At 45.9% G+C, this 18,189-nt stretch overlaps 1 protein-coding gene across 1 annotated transcript in view; it reads right to left on the bottom strand.

Moving 5' to 3' along the window:
* Nucleotides 1-519: 519 nt before the first annotated feature.
* LOC142578438 (uncharacterized) overlaps nt 520-18,189 on the bottom strand; it is a 49,277-nt gene continuing 31,607 nt past the window's right edge. The window contains exons 6-7 of the mRNA XM_075687823.1: nt 17,575-17,769; nt 520-949 (exon numbers count right to left, since the gene is read on the bottom strand). Of these exons, the coding sequence (XP_075543938.1) occupies nt 692-949; nt 17,575-17,769 (453 nt within the window). The 3' untranslated portion in view covers nt 520-691. The remainder of the gene's footprint in view (nt 950-17,574; nt 17,770-18,189) is intronic.

Here is an 18,189-nt window from a genome sequence, read left to right as displayed (position 1 = left end):
TTAGACGACACGTCGTTGTGGGAGACTGAATAATTTCAACCATCTGACGGTCTTTATTGTGCTTTAAGCCTAACTACTCGAACGTCATTGCATTCCTCTTAAGTCCTTGGAGACCCTTACCTTTAGCAAGTTCTCGTACTTTCGTGCACACTTCATTTAGTCCGAACCTCAGAAAATTATCCATCCGAACCGTCCTGTAATGAAGTTTTTCTCTTTTCTTTTAGGATTCTTTGTTACCCTGAATTTTAATGCTTGACCCTAACCGACAAAGTAGGTTTGAAGGTCATTAGCAAAACCATTATTGAAATTAGAAACATGTAGCCTGACAATGAAATAAGAGCTTGCGACGGCTTGTTTTGGAGTTAACAAGAAAGCTTATAAAGGGAACTACTATCAGAGCCCCCGGATCAGTCAAGAAACTTCCCTAACATAAGAGTCAGGGACCCATTCCTATGGTACCATGCCATGAGCTCTTCATGTTATTGCAAAAGGAAAGAACACATTATGCTAAGGCTGCCTCTACCGTCCCTTTAAAATCATTTTTATTGACCAAGTTCACGTTCCATTTGCCTAAAAGGGAACAGTCGTCTACTCGTAAAGAGGTGAGTGCTGACTTCACCCTGGTTAAAATGTGCTTAAAAGCTTTAACGGCCAAGTACAGCTGCACTGTTGGTCTCAGTTCCTCTGCAGGTCAGTGCTCTTGCTGTAGCAAATCGGTGCTGTCCGCCCGCTTTCGCTTGCTGCAACGCTCCGTGGCAGCAGCTGCGTTGTCGCTTTTCGCTTCCTCCTCTTCGTCGTCCAGAATGTCGCCGACCTTGAGGTATGAGCGTAGGTAATCCAACATGTGCGCGCCAAGTTTGTCGAGCTGGCGGACCTTCTTGCCGTTTGCTCCAGTAGGCGGCGCGTTGCAGATGAGCTGTTCTTTGACAATGCCAGAGAGCTGCCAGAACTGCATGGAAAAATACATGTATGGCGAATCAGTTAGGCGGAAACCTGCAATGTCAAGGAAGGTTCCAGAAGGAAGGAAGGAAACGGAAAATTGGTATCCATCCCACTGTAGCACGAAGCTATAAAATAAACCGAATTCGGGATTCTCTATCTTACGCACGCACGCACACACGCACGCACGAGTGGACAGTAAACGAGTTACAGCCATCCGCAGGATGTACTTCTGGTCTAGTCAAATCAATTATTTAAACAAATTGGAATAATCGAATAACTTATGGGCTCAAATGAGTCGGCGGTGACAAATGGAAACCAAGCGAGGATTTCCAAGGCGTGCAGCACACAGATAAATGAGCGAAATGAGACGAATAGTCTGGGTTTGTCGACGGCCTGCCTTTGGCCATTGTGCACCCTGGTTATTGCGTCGTGCGCGCTGACATTTACAGGGCTGTGTGCAACTTCTATTCCTTCTGTACCTGGTAGCACGGTAGATGGGACTTCATCTTCGTCACAGTCATCTTATTAATAATTTTGAATGAATAACATGCGTGTGGGTTTTACAGCCCGCGTTCACAGAAATCCCTCATGCCTTATGTTTTAGGACATTATATTCTAGTAAACACAGGAAACTTGGCCCTCTGCCTAAAATAAGCACTCTTAGTCCTATCCCTACACAATGCAGCGCTGTCTTGACAAACAATTGGCGATGATTTTTACAGCCGGATACCAGGGATAAGCCTTGAAAGCGGTCCATTAGACACTCCTGAAGAAGGTGAAGCGCACTAGACGAAAATAAATATATGTAGATTGCACCCACTACGGGAATCGATGCGATCGAAGCTTGCTGTGCTATTTGCGTTCATTGACGGCATTTGGCTTTGATTTCGACAGCATGTGGCAGTGATGACGTGTTAAATGTTATCTTGCATGCACCACTTGCGTTTGTCTAAGTGGTACACAGAACGCACAGTAATATAATAATTAATATTTGGGGTTTTACGTGCCAAAACCACTTTCTGATTATGAGGCACGCCGTAGTGGAGGACTCCGGAAATTTTGACCACCTGGGATTCTTTAACGTGCACCTAAATCTAAGCACACGGGTGTTTTCGCATTTCGCCCCCATCGAAATGCGGCCGCCGTGGCCGGGATTCGATCCCGCGACCTCGTGCTCAGCAGCCCAACACCATAGCCACTGAGCAACCACGGCGGGTACAGAGCGCACAGAGAGACGTGTTTGCTCGAGGCGTGGCTGTGCGCGCTTGTCCGTAGCCTGCGAGAAAGTTAGCAATACCCCTCCCTCACACGGTGCATCGAACGGTGGATGAGATAGAGATATCCTTTTGCTTAAACCTTAGGAGCAATAGCTGCTGCAACGTCCCTTCACCGACGGACCAGCACCCACTGGCCACCCGCGCTCCGTTACGCATCAGGCATCTCCCCCCCTCCCCCACCCAAGTGTTGCAGGGTAAGGGCACCGCGAATAAAGTGTTTATTTGCTGGATCACCACTTGCGTGTTGTCATTTTCACGACTCGGTGCTTTAATGCTGCTTTGCGTCTGAGCGCAAAGACCCTGCGTCAGTCATCCGCGTGGACAAACTTTCATGGTGTTTACTTTTCAGAAATAGCAGAAACGTGCCGACCATACCGTGAATGATTATTATTATTATTATTATTATTATTATTATTATTATTATTATTATTATTATTATTTGAAGCGTGCCGAAAGAGAGGATGTCGGATAGCATCGGAGGGAGCCGGGTGGCAGAGAAGAATAAAAAGAAGTAAGAAATGGCGACAAGACGCTAGTTTGACCTATTTGATATGTGCGGGCTTATTGCCAATTTTGGCGCAGCCGCCAAGTGAACGAAGATGTGGGCGTCTTTTTTCGTAGAGAGGTACAACCACCGAGTTGTAGTCTAAGGCTACTACGTCCACGATGATTCTCGGGTCGACCTCCCTGTGGAATCAATGGGTAAGCTCCCGGATCTTGTTCTGGATCGAGCTTATGTGTCACCCGAAGAGCTTGTTAAACGGGGTTCGGCGAAAATGAATATCCCAGTGGCTCTGTTTAAGCAGCTGGTACTTGGAAGACCGTTTGGTCATGCAGTGTCATAAGACCGCAAATCAATTTTTCAGGCCATAGCAATGCAACAAGAACAATTTTCGCAACAGCGCGCAGCGACGGAAGTTCTGTCTGCTTTACGCCACTACCATCCAATTGAAATTTTATGGTTAGAAGCTTTTGACGGGTCTTGTAATAACATAAAAGGATAGATCACCTTTTTGAGGCCGTAGGGAAGTACAATGAGTAGATTTCTGACCAAGACGGGCCTTAAACATGCGACAATTTCTGAGTTATGTAGCCGGAATGTGGCATTAGTTGCGCTTCATAGATTATGTTTGCGAACCTTGGTGCATGTGGAAAGAGTTTCTTTTTGTCAACGTTCTGAAGAAATAACTTACAGCGATAGGACCAGGCACTGTTTGAACGTTTTAGGTCCGGTTACCCTCTTGGCTACTTTCTTGAGAAGCAGTGACTGCTTCGACTAGCTGAAACAGATTTGCAAGATCAGCCTTAGCGCTTGTATTTCACGGTCTCCCAACATATATGCAACTACGTACACAAATAAAAGGGCCGAAAATTCTGGAATCACTACTAGAGCTGCTACAAGTATTCCCTCATCTCTGGTCTGAGAGGAGCTGTAAGACGCGGCCAGCTCCTCACGGACAGTAAGATTCTCAGTCCACCAAATCGAATGTAAGGTAGCCACTAATTAAATATAGCGCAATTATTAGACTTCGTGCGATCGACTCAGGACCTGGTGACGCCTTGCAGTCATCGAAACTGTTCGAACAGAAACAATTCACAAAAAGCCTCAGTGTGTTCAACCGAAACAAAACGAGACGAGACCTTTACTGATGTCTTCAAGTTTACTTCACATACAGCTCGAAGTGAACGCACACAACCTGCAATCTCTTCAGTATCAATACTCAAAGAAGCGGTGCAAATGCAGAAGAAAGATGCAAAGAGAGATGAGTTCTTGTATGAGGTTATGGCCGTTTTGAAGAGGAGCACGGCGAATGGACAAGCTTGAGGCTAAAATTTCAGTCGGAGCACGTGGAAATTCCTGCCTTGGTGATGGAAGGTGCCTTATAGGACTTTCTTCTGTCTCGCCCGGACATGAAATCGTTGAGGCTAAGCATTCATTCGGACGAGACTGTCTGTAAGCCCCGATGAAGTTAATCCGAAACCGATGACAGGTGCAAACCTATTTCGCTGGCCGAAAAATGGACAGTGTTGAAAACTCTACATGAAGTTGTTCTGCTTGTGAGGCTATCCTTCTGATAGCACCAAGTTTGAAGTCCCCTTTAAATTACGACACTAGTATAGTCTGGAAAAAGCCACACTACCTATCGACAGCAAAAAAAAAGGCGTGGCTAAAAAAGAGCTTGAAAAGATGTTAGGTGCTGATATCATCTTTCCACGTATATTGGCGTCTGCATCACCAATCACTATCACTCCGAATGAAGTCTGTAGCCTCAGACTGTGCACTGACTACAGAGCGGTCAACCACACGCATCTGATACAATTTACAATGCCTCGAATAGACAGCATAATTGACGGAACAGGCGGATGTACCTCGCTTTGTAGGATAGATCTGTGCAAATGCATCTGGCAAATGGCACTTCGACACCAAGCAATACGCCGCCTCTATAACTCCCCGTTTGACATCTATAAGTATTGTCAAGAGGTGTTATAGTTCATTGGATAAAACGCTCAGATAGCAGAGCACCGCAGCGAGAGGACACACAGCTTCGGCAACCCAGGCACAAGGCTTCTAACCACTCATCGTCGTCGTCTTTCTCGAAGCAGTGCCTGCTGCTCGTTCTTCTCCAGTACAACTTAATCATCTTCCATTTGGTTGGAAAAACTCGCCCAGTTGCTTTCAGAAGATAATGAATACAGTTCTGAATCCTTTTATTGGTGGCTTCTGGAATGCACATGCAGACGGCATCATTGTACACTCTAAGATGGAGCACCAACATGAAGCACACCTTGCGCATATTCTCGACGCCTTGTCCGAAGCCAGGCTGAAGGCAAACTGCAAGACTAGCGTGTTCTCCAAAAACAAAAACACTTTTTGTTCCAGTATTGGATGGTTTCCCGAAGAATACCAAAGAAGAGACCCTAGCGCGCAGCGCTAAGCTTGTGAAGCCATCTGACGTCCATTCGCTTCGCGTACTTTTGGGACTAGCCGACCGTTTCAGAGCATTTATTCTAGGCTATGCTAAGAAGACGCAAGGTTGACGCAATAAGATGTATCGTTTCGATGGACAGAAAAAAGCGATTGAACGTACGAAGAGCTAGTAGACGTAACTTTTTCCGACCTTGTGATTGACCTTCCTGACCTTTCGCTTCCGCTTGAACTAAATTCAGATGAGTCGCATTATAGAAAGAATCGGGTTTTGTATCAACGAGGCTCCATCCAGGCAACCAGTCAACAGCTTCGCGTGGTGTGTTTGCTGCAGTTACACTTTCACCCAAACGGAAGTAAACTACACAACTGTGAAAGAAGCTTTCGCTGCCCTAAAGGCCGTTCGGTACCTGCGCTTCTGCTTAGAAGAAACGCAATTCGAGCTGTATACTGATCATGAAGCACTGACAAACCAGTAGAAGTTGGCGGAACCTAAAGGAAAAATCGCACGCTGGGTGAACGAGCTTCAGCAGTTTGACTTTGAAATGGGTCATCGCTAGGGAGCTTCAATGAAAGAAGGTAATGCTATGTCGAGGTTGGCGGTGACGCCTGTTTCAATACGCCCAGAAGCAATAAACGCCGCGAAACTGTGGGAACTGAAGCACTCCAGCCCAGGGCGACAGGAAAAGTTGCAGTGCCTCCAACCCTTATGTCGAAAATCTTGGATCTATATCATAATAGCCTTCATTCAAATGGACACGATTGGTTGCGGGGAAACTACACGAAGCTCACGGAGCAACTTGCATGGCCTCACGTGAAACAAGACGCGAAGTTGTATGTGGAATCATGTCATGAATGTTGACTGAATAAGGCGAAATTCATATAACCAACTCAAGAAATGACATTGCCGAAACATCCAGGGACATCATTCAAAGTTGTTAACGTATACTTCTCCGAGCTCCATAAGTCAGAAAGTGAGAATAAATTGGCGGCGTTCTTTGTCTGCGTGGACGAGGGCACAAGTATGGTAGCAGCGAAGCCAGGAAGACAGGATGCCATGAGTGTAATCTCATTGCTCAACCACAAAATGTTTGACAACGTCACAGTTTGGGTATCCGATAATGGTTGAGCCTTTCGAAGCCATCAACTGCAGGAATGGGCAAGACGACGTGACAGGTAACATAGTCACTGCCCCATACCATCCAGCAGCTAATGGATTGGCGGAACGAACTATTCAGGACCTGACGCTATACATCAGCAGGTATCGAAGTTTCCCGGGAGAATGAAAGCGCTGCCTTCAAGCAGCGCTATCTCATCATAACCAATCACAGACTTGTCTGGGATGTAGACTTCTTTTTGTTGCAACTGGAAAAACAACTTATCTTCCCGGTGATGTAGCCTTGGGAATCGATAAGATGGTGTAGCTTACAGAAACAAGGACAGAAGACAGTCAAGCGAACTACCATGAATGAGAAACTGTGATAAGAACAAAACAATTTCACCAGTGCTGGAGGTAGTATACTTGGTTCTCATGAGAAAAGGAATGACACACTGGCTCTGTATATAAAGGACCATATCGTGTCGTGAAAACCGCAATTCAGCAAGGCAACCTAAAAACTGTCAGGCATACCGGCGCGACGAAAATGGGTCCACTTCCACAGCTAATGTTATGTAATACCATGGCAGTAGGGATGAGGGGAGTGAAGCGTGCCGAAAGAAGTCGGAGAACATTGGAGGGAGCGGGGAGATAGAGGAGAAGAATAAAGACGATAGGAATGGCGACATGACGCCTGTTTATATATTTGGTCTGTGTGGGCTTATATTATTAATATTATGCGTTTACAGTTTGTCCGATACTGTCGCCCTGTATAGTAGTAGCGTTCTTTTAGTGAAGAAACCCCAAACAAAGCATGCATTCTGACGACGAATTTCCTTTCTGCAGCGTACGTCCAATGCATGCAAGCTGGCACGAGCGAAGAGCGACTATTATTCACCCGCTTCATCACGGAGTTGGTTTTGCGCACTCTGTTTCTTTTGCCTACCGTTTTACCTCCCTCTCGGCGGTTGCGCGTGACTAAATTTAAGTGCTGCAGCATATGCAATGGTTTTATGAGGGGCTCATGCGTAATTACATCATTATATCGACGGCGAGAGAATTCCAGATAGTATTGTGGCAACGGCCAGGGAGTCGCAGAAGGCAGTGTTGCGACGCCCGCGAAGTTCATTGGGAAGGTTTCCCACGCTCTTGCAATGTACATTTATACAGGCTATCAACAATCTCCCTACGCGGCGTGCAAAATAACAGCAAACAGCAGCAGCATCGGAAAATTCAAAGGAAGAGGCAAAGAAAGCTTTGTTTTAAAGAACTGTCTCGGCCCAGAAGGAGATGAAGCCCTGAAGTGTACCTTATGTCCACAACACTTCCCACAATGTGAAGAAGGTAGCCGGTTTGTATGGCGCTCCAGGGATGTTTTTAGCGCCACGGATACTCGTTGGCAAATAACGCGGTAGCGTTAAAGGCCCCGTGTCGCATAATATCTGGCGCCGGCCTCCGACGTCACGCGCCTTGCGTTTAGTGTAGGACGTCGCTTCGGCAAAACGAATTTCGAACCACGCATACCCAACAACGCAGGCCCTCCATGCGGCGCAAGAAAATTACTTAAGTAATTGAACTTGCCAAGAAAAATAACGTAGAAATATCATAAAGTACGACTTACACACAACCTACACACATGATTGCATCTGATTGTAATTTGAATGTGCGGAAAAACATTCTGTTACGAAAAAACTAAAAAAGCGCACTTTCCAGCGTTTCTACCATCCATAGAACGGCCATGGCCTCCTAGACTTGCACGTGGAAGCCTCAAAGGCCATAAAGCAGCGCTCCAGCTTTCTTGCAACACCTCCAGATGGCGCTTGCCTTCGCCGCGTCGCGGCCCACGCTAGAGGCACGTTTCTACCAGAAAGCTCGCCTTCATGCAGAGCGTTCGACGCCGGTGTTTCCCTGTAAACATTACGGTTACATAAGCAGCAGTTGCCGGGAGGCGTGAGAAGCAGTGAGCAATTTTCGAGTGCTGTTGCGTTCCACTACTGAAGGCGAAGCTTCATTTTTTTAATGCTAAAACAGGAAGCGTTAACGCCAGAAGAATCGCGTGTGAGGTGTACAACCGGCGTGGCTTGCTTGATTCCAGTGTTACGTCAGGAGACCTGTTTACCTCGTGTGCGTCTGACGGTGACGCTGCGAATGCCGCTATGGTGACATCATTGTGGGGATTCGCATTTGTCGACTGCTACACTCCCGCTATAATAGCTGTATTTCAATTCGTTTTCTGGCGCAGTGGACGCCTGCTTGCGTAGAACGAAGTTCTCCGATTACTAATTGCATTTTTTCTAGGTTGTTTTTAAAAATACCAGCATTATTGCAATCTAGAAACGTGTCTTCCCTATTACAAACGACTGTGGTTGCCTAGCAGCTATGACGTTTCGCTGCAGAGCTGTCGGTCGTGGGGTAGATTTAAAGGGAGATTTAAGGGAACAGGGTAGGCAAAGTTGCCGAAAAAAATCGATTTTTTGTTTTTGTGTTATATAATATCTCTATTCTTTCCTTAACATGGCCCAGTGTTTCATTTGCGCGCACGCGAAATATTTACCTCAAGATCAACATTTTTCGAAACCTAGGCAGCATCCAGCCACGCCCCTTTTGACACATGCTCGGGATCTGTGCCTCTCCTAAAGTGAAAAAAAAAAATTGTTTTCACCGCCTCTTTTTCGTCACGTTTAGCGGAATGGCTGCCACTCATCTGGCAAAAGTGAAAACCTAGCTAGCATATTTCACTTAGGAAAACGAATCCTAAGACGCAGCTGGATTACTCGCAACGCGCGGCATTTTGCTCGTGCTTCGGCGTGTTTTCGCGGACAATCGAATTTGTTTATACTTTGATGCTGGTTATTTAGCGGTAATGCAATGACGAAGCGAAAGAAGTGCTTTAAAAAACGTCTCTTCCACGGAAACCGGCATAAGTCGATTTCCAATGACGCCAATTCTCCGCAACACAATCCATGAGTGGGCGCCGCGGCCACCACGTGCGCGTCTGCATCGAAGCTTTCGCGCTCGGCGGATCGCTTGAAGCAGAACGCCGGTGTTTCAGCAGCTCTCAAAGCCTGAGCTTCTCCAGAAATGTCTCCATGGAAAAACTCAGAACGCGAATGAGGCGTTCAACAACGTTGTATGGGAGCGCGCTCCGAAGAAAGTCTTTCTTGGCCTCAAGACGCTGAAAATAGCGACAATGGATGCTGTGCTAACTTTTAATGACCGCAGCATTGCTCGAACCGACATTTTGAGGTCATTCGGAGTTTCTCCAGGACGGTTCACAGTCCAGTGGTTGCGCGAAGCTGACCGGCGGCGACTGTACTTTGCTGAGAGGGCTACACGACTGGTCACTAAGGAGGCCCGGAAAACAAGGCAGCTAGCATAGAAAAGAATTGTTGACGACGGAGGGGACTACCAGGCTGGTGGCTATTCAAAAAATGCGCCAGAATTTGGTTCTATAGTCCTATATTGCATTAAAGCTCTTTCTTCCACTTCAAAGCCAATTATCTCAAAACACCAAATTTTGCTGCATTTGACCATTTTTTTCAGAAACTACAAGTGCTAGGGAGATAATATATTCCAGATATTGAGCAAATATTACAGACAGTCTACTGAACCAGGATTATAAATATTCTTGTAGGGGATTTTTGTTTACAGGCTATTTACTGCAGATTTTGGCTCTAAAATGTGGTGGGTCCAGTAAAAAAAAGAAAACAAAAAAAATCTTTAAAAAAGAATAATCCTGGTTCAGTAACACTACGTAACATTGCTTATTACAATGCAACCAAGGTTAATGTTCTAACCCCAACAGATCGTGAGAAAAAGGGTCACGAACATAGCCTAAAATGCATGGCAAGAATAGGACCTACCCTGTCCCCTTAAAGGTAGATTTAAAGATTTACCTGCACATTAGAGAACCCCAAATGGTCAAAACTAATGTGGAGTCCTCTGTTACGGCGTGCCTTCTAATCATTATTTCTGGAAGTGAAATCCCAGAATAGCTTCCTTTTTCATACAATTACAGACGTCATGGTAAAGGCACAAAGTCGCGACTTAGTCATCAAGCATCACACATAGCAAGTACACGGGAATCTACGCAGCTCTTAAATGCTCACAATCGTAGGGCTCACTCGCTAAATTTTGCGTCGACTAAGGAGTAAGTTAACGCAAATTTACATTTCGCTCATAATTCTATTCACTTGATTTTGCATGTGTGAAACTCTTGCTCACAAGAATAACCTCATTTCACTGACAGTTGGTTTATCACGAATATTAGTTGCATCACCCTCTATCATGTTTCGCGGTCACCAAGCATTCTTTACAGTATACGTCTTGCAAATAAATTTCTTTATGGAATTGTAAGGGAAAAATTTGACATTTTTAATGCGAAAAGAATGAGAATACTTCTGTTGAACGCATTTTTAGGCTACCGGAGCCCACTAGGAAAAAATCACTACGTAAGTGGAAGAATAAAAATATCTTAATAGAAAGCAGGAAAACCCATCACCGATTTATTGCGCCGATCTGTGTTTGGTCAATTTCTTAGTCCTGAAACCAACCCACTAAGTTCAATGAACGGACAGGATACTTTTCTTCTCCATCGCAATTTCCAAATGAGAAGAGTAGAAACTTCCTGTTCGAAGTAAAAGTTGCACGAAATTTCAGGGAAATCAGATCCAATACCCAGCCAATACCCAGCCAATATGCGTTCTGATAATTTCTTTGTGCTTTCTGGACAGGTTCAGCTTGCATCGTGTGGGACCATGTAAAGTTGCAAATACATCACTCATTTACCTTATGTCATTTTGTACTCATGCCACATTGTAGCAATATATCGCATTGTGCGGCAAAGGAGGTAAAGTAGCACATGCATTAATGCAGCGCAGAAACTACCTAATTTTGGGGAACAGGTAACTGGTAAGGGATCAGGTAAACGAGCAGGCGGCGCACACTGGGGAGAGACAAACGTAGTGTAGCGGCATAGACGTCGAAGAAGACGAGTAGAACGGCGGCTGGGTAGGGACGACAACAACAACAACTACAACAACAACGACAGTCCACTGCGTAGGGAGTGAAGCGGGCGCCCGGCCCACATCACGAGCGGCCGGTGCGAGGTAGCCTGGAGAGCGATCCCTCTAGGTATGAGCATCAGCTAAGGCCTTCCTCTCAGTGAAAATATACGGCTGTTTGTTGTGGCTCATCATCATCACTGATTTTGCACCCCCCTATATTGGTGACCACGGACGGCGGACATGGCTTAACACAGCCGCAATGCTTCCAATGATCAGCGCTGAACCATCGTCGCGGATGACAGCGATCGAAGAACCCCTGCGCCACATCGCGACGTGGCTACTCTTTCGCAAAGGTTACCCCAATACTGGCCAGCGGACCGCGAACTCAACATCGCTCAAATAAACAGCCAGTTCGCCATTGCACGAGTCACGTCGCAGGCTCAAAAATTCAACCGTTTCGTTATTTAATTAGTTTGGGTTTAATTGCACAAAGGCAACTAAGGCCATGCTGTGCCAGACACAAGACAAAATAAAACGGAACGTTAGAGCAGGTAAACCTGCATTACATTATAGTTGGTGTAAATAACCAGTTTTCTCTAAAAAAGCCGAGTAGGTTAGTAAATGGCACTAGGGGTCATCTGCTAGTAACATGACAGGGTGTAATGCTGTGCGCACATTATACAGGCTGTGTAAAAACCTCCGTCTCAGAGCGTAGATGTGTGGACATGTTATTAGGACGTGCATGACTGTAAGAGCTTCATTGCATTTTTGGCAAGTTGGCGGGTTTTCTTTTCGGAGAGGGAAATTGTGCGTCAGATGTGTGTCCAATTCGAAGTCGACACAAGATCACCTCGTAGAACCGTTTCTGGTGACTGCATGATTTACACTCGCCAATTACAGGTTTAATAAGATGTAGCTTGTTGCTTAAACAATTGTCCCAACCGCGTTGCCATTTTGAGGTCAAGGCTTTCCGAATCGCATTGGCACTGTCTTTATATGGAAGCGCTGTATTTTGAATGTTTTTGTACGCTGCCGTTGATGCGCATCTATCCGCTGCTTCGTTACCCGGTATCCGAACATGGCTTGGTACCCAGCAAAACCTAATTGATCTGCCATATTTGTTTGACGATAATGCGTTCAAAATATCCCCTATGAAGGGTTCACTTTGGGATTTCATGTGTAGAGCCTTCAGTATGCTTAATGAATATGTGTATATGACAGTGTTTTCAAGTTTGCCAGCAATGATCTTTTGAACTACCGTTCATATTGCATACACTTCGGCTGTGCCAAACTTGCCGGCTGCGTCATGGAGGCATCAAGTCCCGCGATTTCACTCGTGGAATGTTGAGATGCATCCACTGTGCCACTTTGCCCTCCATGCAAAGCCTGCGCAATGAATTCAGCGAGGAGATCTACAAACTGTCCGACCACATTGCCGCTCTATCTCCTCGACATCAGCGCTCTTTTTCGCGCAGCCACCCGCCGTCCTCATAACAGCTAGGTGAATTCTGGTACTATCGTACGTTCGGTAACGAAGCGTGAAAGTGCACCGCGCCCTGTAGTTTTCAGGGCAACTTCCCTAGGCACCACTAGAAGCAGCGAGTGGCCCTGCGACCGCTTATTCTTCTTGACTGACAAAACTACAGGCCTGCGTTTTCTCGTGAATACTGGTGCAGAGGTCAGCGTCATCCCATTCTCAGCGGTCACTCGCAAGCGCCGGCAAGCCCAATCACAACTACAAGCTGCCAATGAGACCCCCTTTGCCACATGTGGGGAACAAGCACTGTCCCTCATCATCGGCCTCCGCAGTACACTCTGTGGGAATTTTCTAATTGCTGCTGTTCCCTACTCCATCTTGGGTGTGGATTTCTTGCACCATTATAATCTCTTAGTTTAGATGCATCACAGACACTTTGTTGATGCCACGAGACACCTTTCTGTGCTTGGTGTAGTCTCGCGAGTGCCACTTTTGGTGGTCAACAACTCATTGCCAAAGTCAGCCTTCATAAAACTCCTTGAGAAATTTCCATTCCTTCTTCCGCCGGCCAACTTCCCTTTGCCAGTCAAACAGGATGTCGCTCACCATTTCATTACAACCGATCCACCAGTCCATGCTCGAGCTCGTCGTTTACCACGTGATCGCTGCAAGATCTCACGCATCGAATTTGAACACATGCTCGAACTCGGGATCGTGCAGCCTTCTTCAAGTCCTTAAGCATGTCCACTGCATATGGTGTCCAAGGAGTCTCCTGCAGACTAGCAGCCGTGCGGAGATTACCGTATGCTCAATAATGCTACTGTGCAGGACCGTTACCCACTTCCGCACATAGCAGATTTCTCTGCGACAATGCCTGGAGCAACAATATTCTACAAAATCGACCTGGTGAAGACTTACCATCAAATTCCTCTAGAACCAGTGAATATTCCTAAGACGTAACCATGACGCCATTTGGACTCTTCGAGTGTGTGCGCATGACTTTCGGCCTTGGAAATGCTGCACAAACTTTTCAACAATTCATCGACAGTGACGAGAGCCTTTCAGTTCCGCGTACATCGACGATTTGCTTGTCCTTAGTCGCGACGCAGAACAACACGTGCAACATCTGGGCCAACTTTTTCAACGCCTTGCCGAATATGGCTTTACCATCAATAGGGTGAACTGCGAATTCGGCGTACTCGAGTTGGACTTCATCAATCACCCTGTCGAGAAGGATGGCATCCATCTCTTGTCGTTAAGAACCCAGTTCATACAAGATTTTCGTCAGCCACCTTCCATCCGTAAACCTGCGAGTTTTCTGGCCTCGTAAGTTTCTACAACCGCTTCATGTCTCATTCCGCCGCTTTTCTCCGGCCCTTATGGACACGTTGCAGGGCAACAAATGCAAAACAACTGAAACTCACCTGGCCCCCGAAGCACTAACCGCTTTCAATACAACGAAGACCAAGTTGTCTCAGGCAACCCTTCTGGTCCATCCGAGACCAGGAGCCCCACTTTTCCTCATGACTGATGCGTGCAATGCAGCAGCGGGAACGGTGCTTCAACAGTTTGCGGATAATAACTGGCAGCCCCTTTCCTTCTTTTCTCGGAATCTCTCGCTAACGGAGACCGCTACAGCACATTAGGGAGAGAACTCGGAATGTACATGGCTGTATGTCACTTCAGACACTTCCCGAAGGTTATCACGGCGTAGACACGACTGCCGAGGGCCAGTCACTGCTGTTCATTGTCAAAAAAGGGCTGACCATCACATTGCCTTCCCCTAACGAGCAGCAAACGAGCGAGCGCGCGGCATGACAGAGGAGTCCCTCGCTGTGGCAAGGGGGTGCCACTAAAACATCTCATGGCTAATACAGGCAAAACTGGGTGATGCGTTAGTGACCGAGCACGGCAGCACGAACTCTCAATTAAAGATAAAAGCAATCCGCATCTGTTCGAACATTGTATGGCTTGCAAGTGCGAACAATCATTTCGGGCAATAGAAAATAATCTTTCGCACGCGAACTTTTGGAAGCCTCTCATATCAAGAAGAGAAGTACGAATTGCATTATATATTCTTGTTTATCTATTTCGAAACGAGGTCTCATTATATTAATCTGTTTTTTTTTCGTAACGAATTTCTGTGCATGCGCATTTTAGCGTACGTTTCTTCTGGCTTTCAAGAGGCCTATAAATCAGTTATGAGTGTAGCGCCCGTGGTGTCCGGTCTAGTGTTGTGCTCATTTTTATTTGCGCTACTATGGCTTAAGGAAGCCTTGTCGCAGTTGGACTTGGTACTTAACATGACGGCGACGACGAAAATTCGTCTGGAGTGCTCATGTAATTGGCTTCAAAATAATAAGCAGGCTGGTCGCCATGACATGTGATGATCCGTGTTATTTGTTCGCCGTCTGCGCTGCATTGGCGATTTTGCCAATAAAGTTCAGCAGTTCCACATATCGGCAAGTCGCAGGCACGAAGTGGCCGCTGTTTGATGTTCCAGAGCTGCGACGCCTCAAGAACGAAATTACAAGACAAATGGCGCCATATGAAACAGATTTTTGCAAACATCGTCATCATTGTGCAAGATTGTTTGGGAGTTTTTACGATGGTATTGAATTTCTCCGCAGGTTTCTAATGCACAAAATTGGGCTTGTAGCAGATGCCATTTCGTAAAGGCGCGGTGGCGCTCAGAACCGCAAGCGAAGGAAATAAAGGAAGCTATGCAAGAGCGCGAGCAGGCCTCAAATGATCATCGAGAAGCCATAAAGTTGGGACTACACGAACAAGAGGTGCTCCGTAGATGGAACAAATACAGAGAAGAGGGTGGCGAGTGAGCTTGCGCGAGATAAAATTAAATGCACAAGTGAATGTTGGGTGCACAACATTCACAGAACAGACAAAGGCGCACCAAAACGAGCACCAACTAAATATTCGTATACGCCTGTAAGTAACGAAGGCGGTAACATTTTCGAAGAAGGCTATGCGCTTCGGTACACCAGAGATGGTATTAGGTATAACTACGGCACGAAAAAAAAAGCCTAGTCCGGACTCAAACAGATCCAGCAACAACATAGAAGCCTGAGGGATCAAAATTTAGTATAGAAATCTATTGCTAGAAAACAGTAGAAGAAAATGTCCCCAATAACACTGCCGCAGCATCCCACAAAATTCCCATGCAGCTAATCAAAAACATTGGTGCAAAGAAGAAGCGACTGCTACCACAGAGCGATTGAGTAGATGGATGGAAATTCAGGTTGGATGGCCTAAAAGCAAGATTAAGCTCATCTACAAAAGCGAACGTGATAAGGATAGATGGACACGCATAGGCCAGTTACCTGATGTCGGTGATATACAGATGGTAATGCCAGCCATAAAATTACAACTGTTTAAGTAGGTTGAAAGAAAATAACGTACTCGGGGAACTACAGAATGGGTTCAGACCAGGCAGACGTTTAGAGGATTCGGCCGTACTAACTCAGTGCGTAAATAGCTCAATAGCTCAGAATATAGCTTTATGGATAGCATTTCCAAATATCAAAGGAGCCAACAACAATAACATAGGCAAGGAATTGTTATGGTATATTCTCAAGCACGAAAGTATAAATAACAATTTCTTGGAGCTGCTGAGGTACATATAGAGAGACAACATAGTGTAAGTTGTACCGGAATGTTGAAAATGTAATGGAGTGGTAGAAATTCACCTAGGACTGAAGCAGTGGTGTCCTTTATTTCCAGTGTTGTTCACGCTTTATGTCAAAAGCACTGAAAGACCACTGCAAAAAAAGTCAATTAGGGTTTGATTCATCCTACATGCGTAATATACAATGGTGCAACAGAATGTCCGCGGACTGGTGTATGCGAACAACATAGCCCTACTAACCGGCAATGCAGGAGGTATACAGACACTTGCGAATATATGTGATAAGACAGCGACCAATATATGCGTTGAGTTTAGCACAGGGAAATTGGGAGTTATGACCTTTTATAAAAAGTCGGGTTATTTCGCGGTGTCAATTTAAAAAAGTCATACCCATAGACAAAAGGTATAAATACCTCGGCGTATACAAAACGAAGGAAATAATTTCTGAAGCACCCTCCACGATATTCTGAAAATAAAGGGGAAGCGCAATGCAAATATGAAACGTAGAGCACTTTGGGGCCACAATAAATGTGAGGTGGTGCGTGGAATCTGGAAAGGAGTCATGGTGGCAGCGCTAACGTTTGTAAATATTATGTACTTAATATCGGATACCTTGGCGTGGTTAGACGTTAACCAAACATTGGTAGGTCGGTTGGCTTCGGAAGCCCACGGTAAAACCACAAATAAGGCAGTGCAAGGTGACATAGGTTGGGCCTCTTTTGAAATGAAACAAGCGCAGAGCAAAGTAGTTTTGAAGACAGACTCAGGAACATGCAGCAACATAGGTGCGCAGCTAAAGTGCAGAAGTATCTCAACCTGACAAGCGTGGGCACAGACTGCAGGATGAAGTCAAGAAACTTGACAACCAAGTACAGGGTAATTTAAAGGGTAAATAAACAAGCAAGAGTCGTCAGAAAGATAGTGAGAGTAACACAGACAACAAATTGGATGCAAAGAATAGAAACAAAAAAAACCATGGGGATTTACAATAGCAAGAAGGAAATTAGACTGAAAAATCTGTACGATAAGAAAAAAGGAAGTACCTTGCTATTTCATGCTCGAGCTGGTTGCGGAAGAGCAAAAACATATCGGAGCAACTATTCGCAATAACACGAGGCATGTGTATGCTGCAATCCGGAGACGGCTCAGCACATCCTATTGAAATGCAATGAGATTCAGCTAGTGAGAGCCTTGGACCATCGCCTACCTCATCACGAAGCCGAAGGCGGCTTTGTTCCATTCTCGCCTTGGCCTCGGCTTCACTCAGGAATTCCATGCACTGGACAACCTCGGGAAGCTGCGGGTGCCACGAGACCAGTTCGTAGGCGACCGCAGCGCGTTTAAGCGAGCTTCCCATGACGAACGCAGCTGCGCACTGCACCAATCCGTAGTTACGCCGAGTCTGCAGGGTTTCAGAATGATTCATGAGCTCAGGCACTGGAAAAAAAAAACACTGAACATTTAAGGAATGCTTGTGACGCGTGTTCAGAAATGTCGGCAGTCGCGTAGAACACAGCAGACCTGTTGAGTGCCTTCTGTACGTGTGGCCGTGTAGTTAGGACCGTGTCTGGCACTGCCGACATCAGCTGCCAACGGGTATTTAATTATTAAGTCTGTACAGCAGTGTTTGAAGGTGCGAGAAAAATAAAACAACTGCAAAAGAAAGGTCGCGTTTAAGTCTGGTTGGCAGCCGTGGAAAGTTGGCAGTGAATTTGCAATGTGCTTGAAGGATGCCAACTGCGGCTACGCGTTAAGTGTGTGGAGGTTCCGAGAAAGGTATGGAAATAAAAAATAATATAAACTATTACCAATGCACTGAAGG

The sequence above is a fragment of the Dermacentor variabilis genome, chromosome 4, assembly GCF_050947875.1.
Source record: "Dermacentor variabilis isolate Ectoservices chromosome 4, ASM5094787v1, whole genome shotgun sequence".
Taxonomy (NCBI): Eukaryota; Metazoa; Arthropoda; class Arachnida; order Ixodida; family Ixodidae; genus Dermacentor; species Dermacentor variabilis.
Note: the sequence above shows the minus strand (reverse complement) of the source record. Positions and strands in the feature narration are given on the sequence as shown.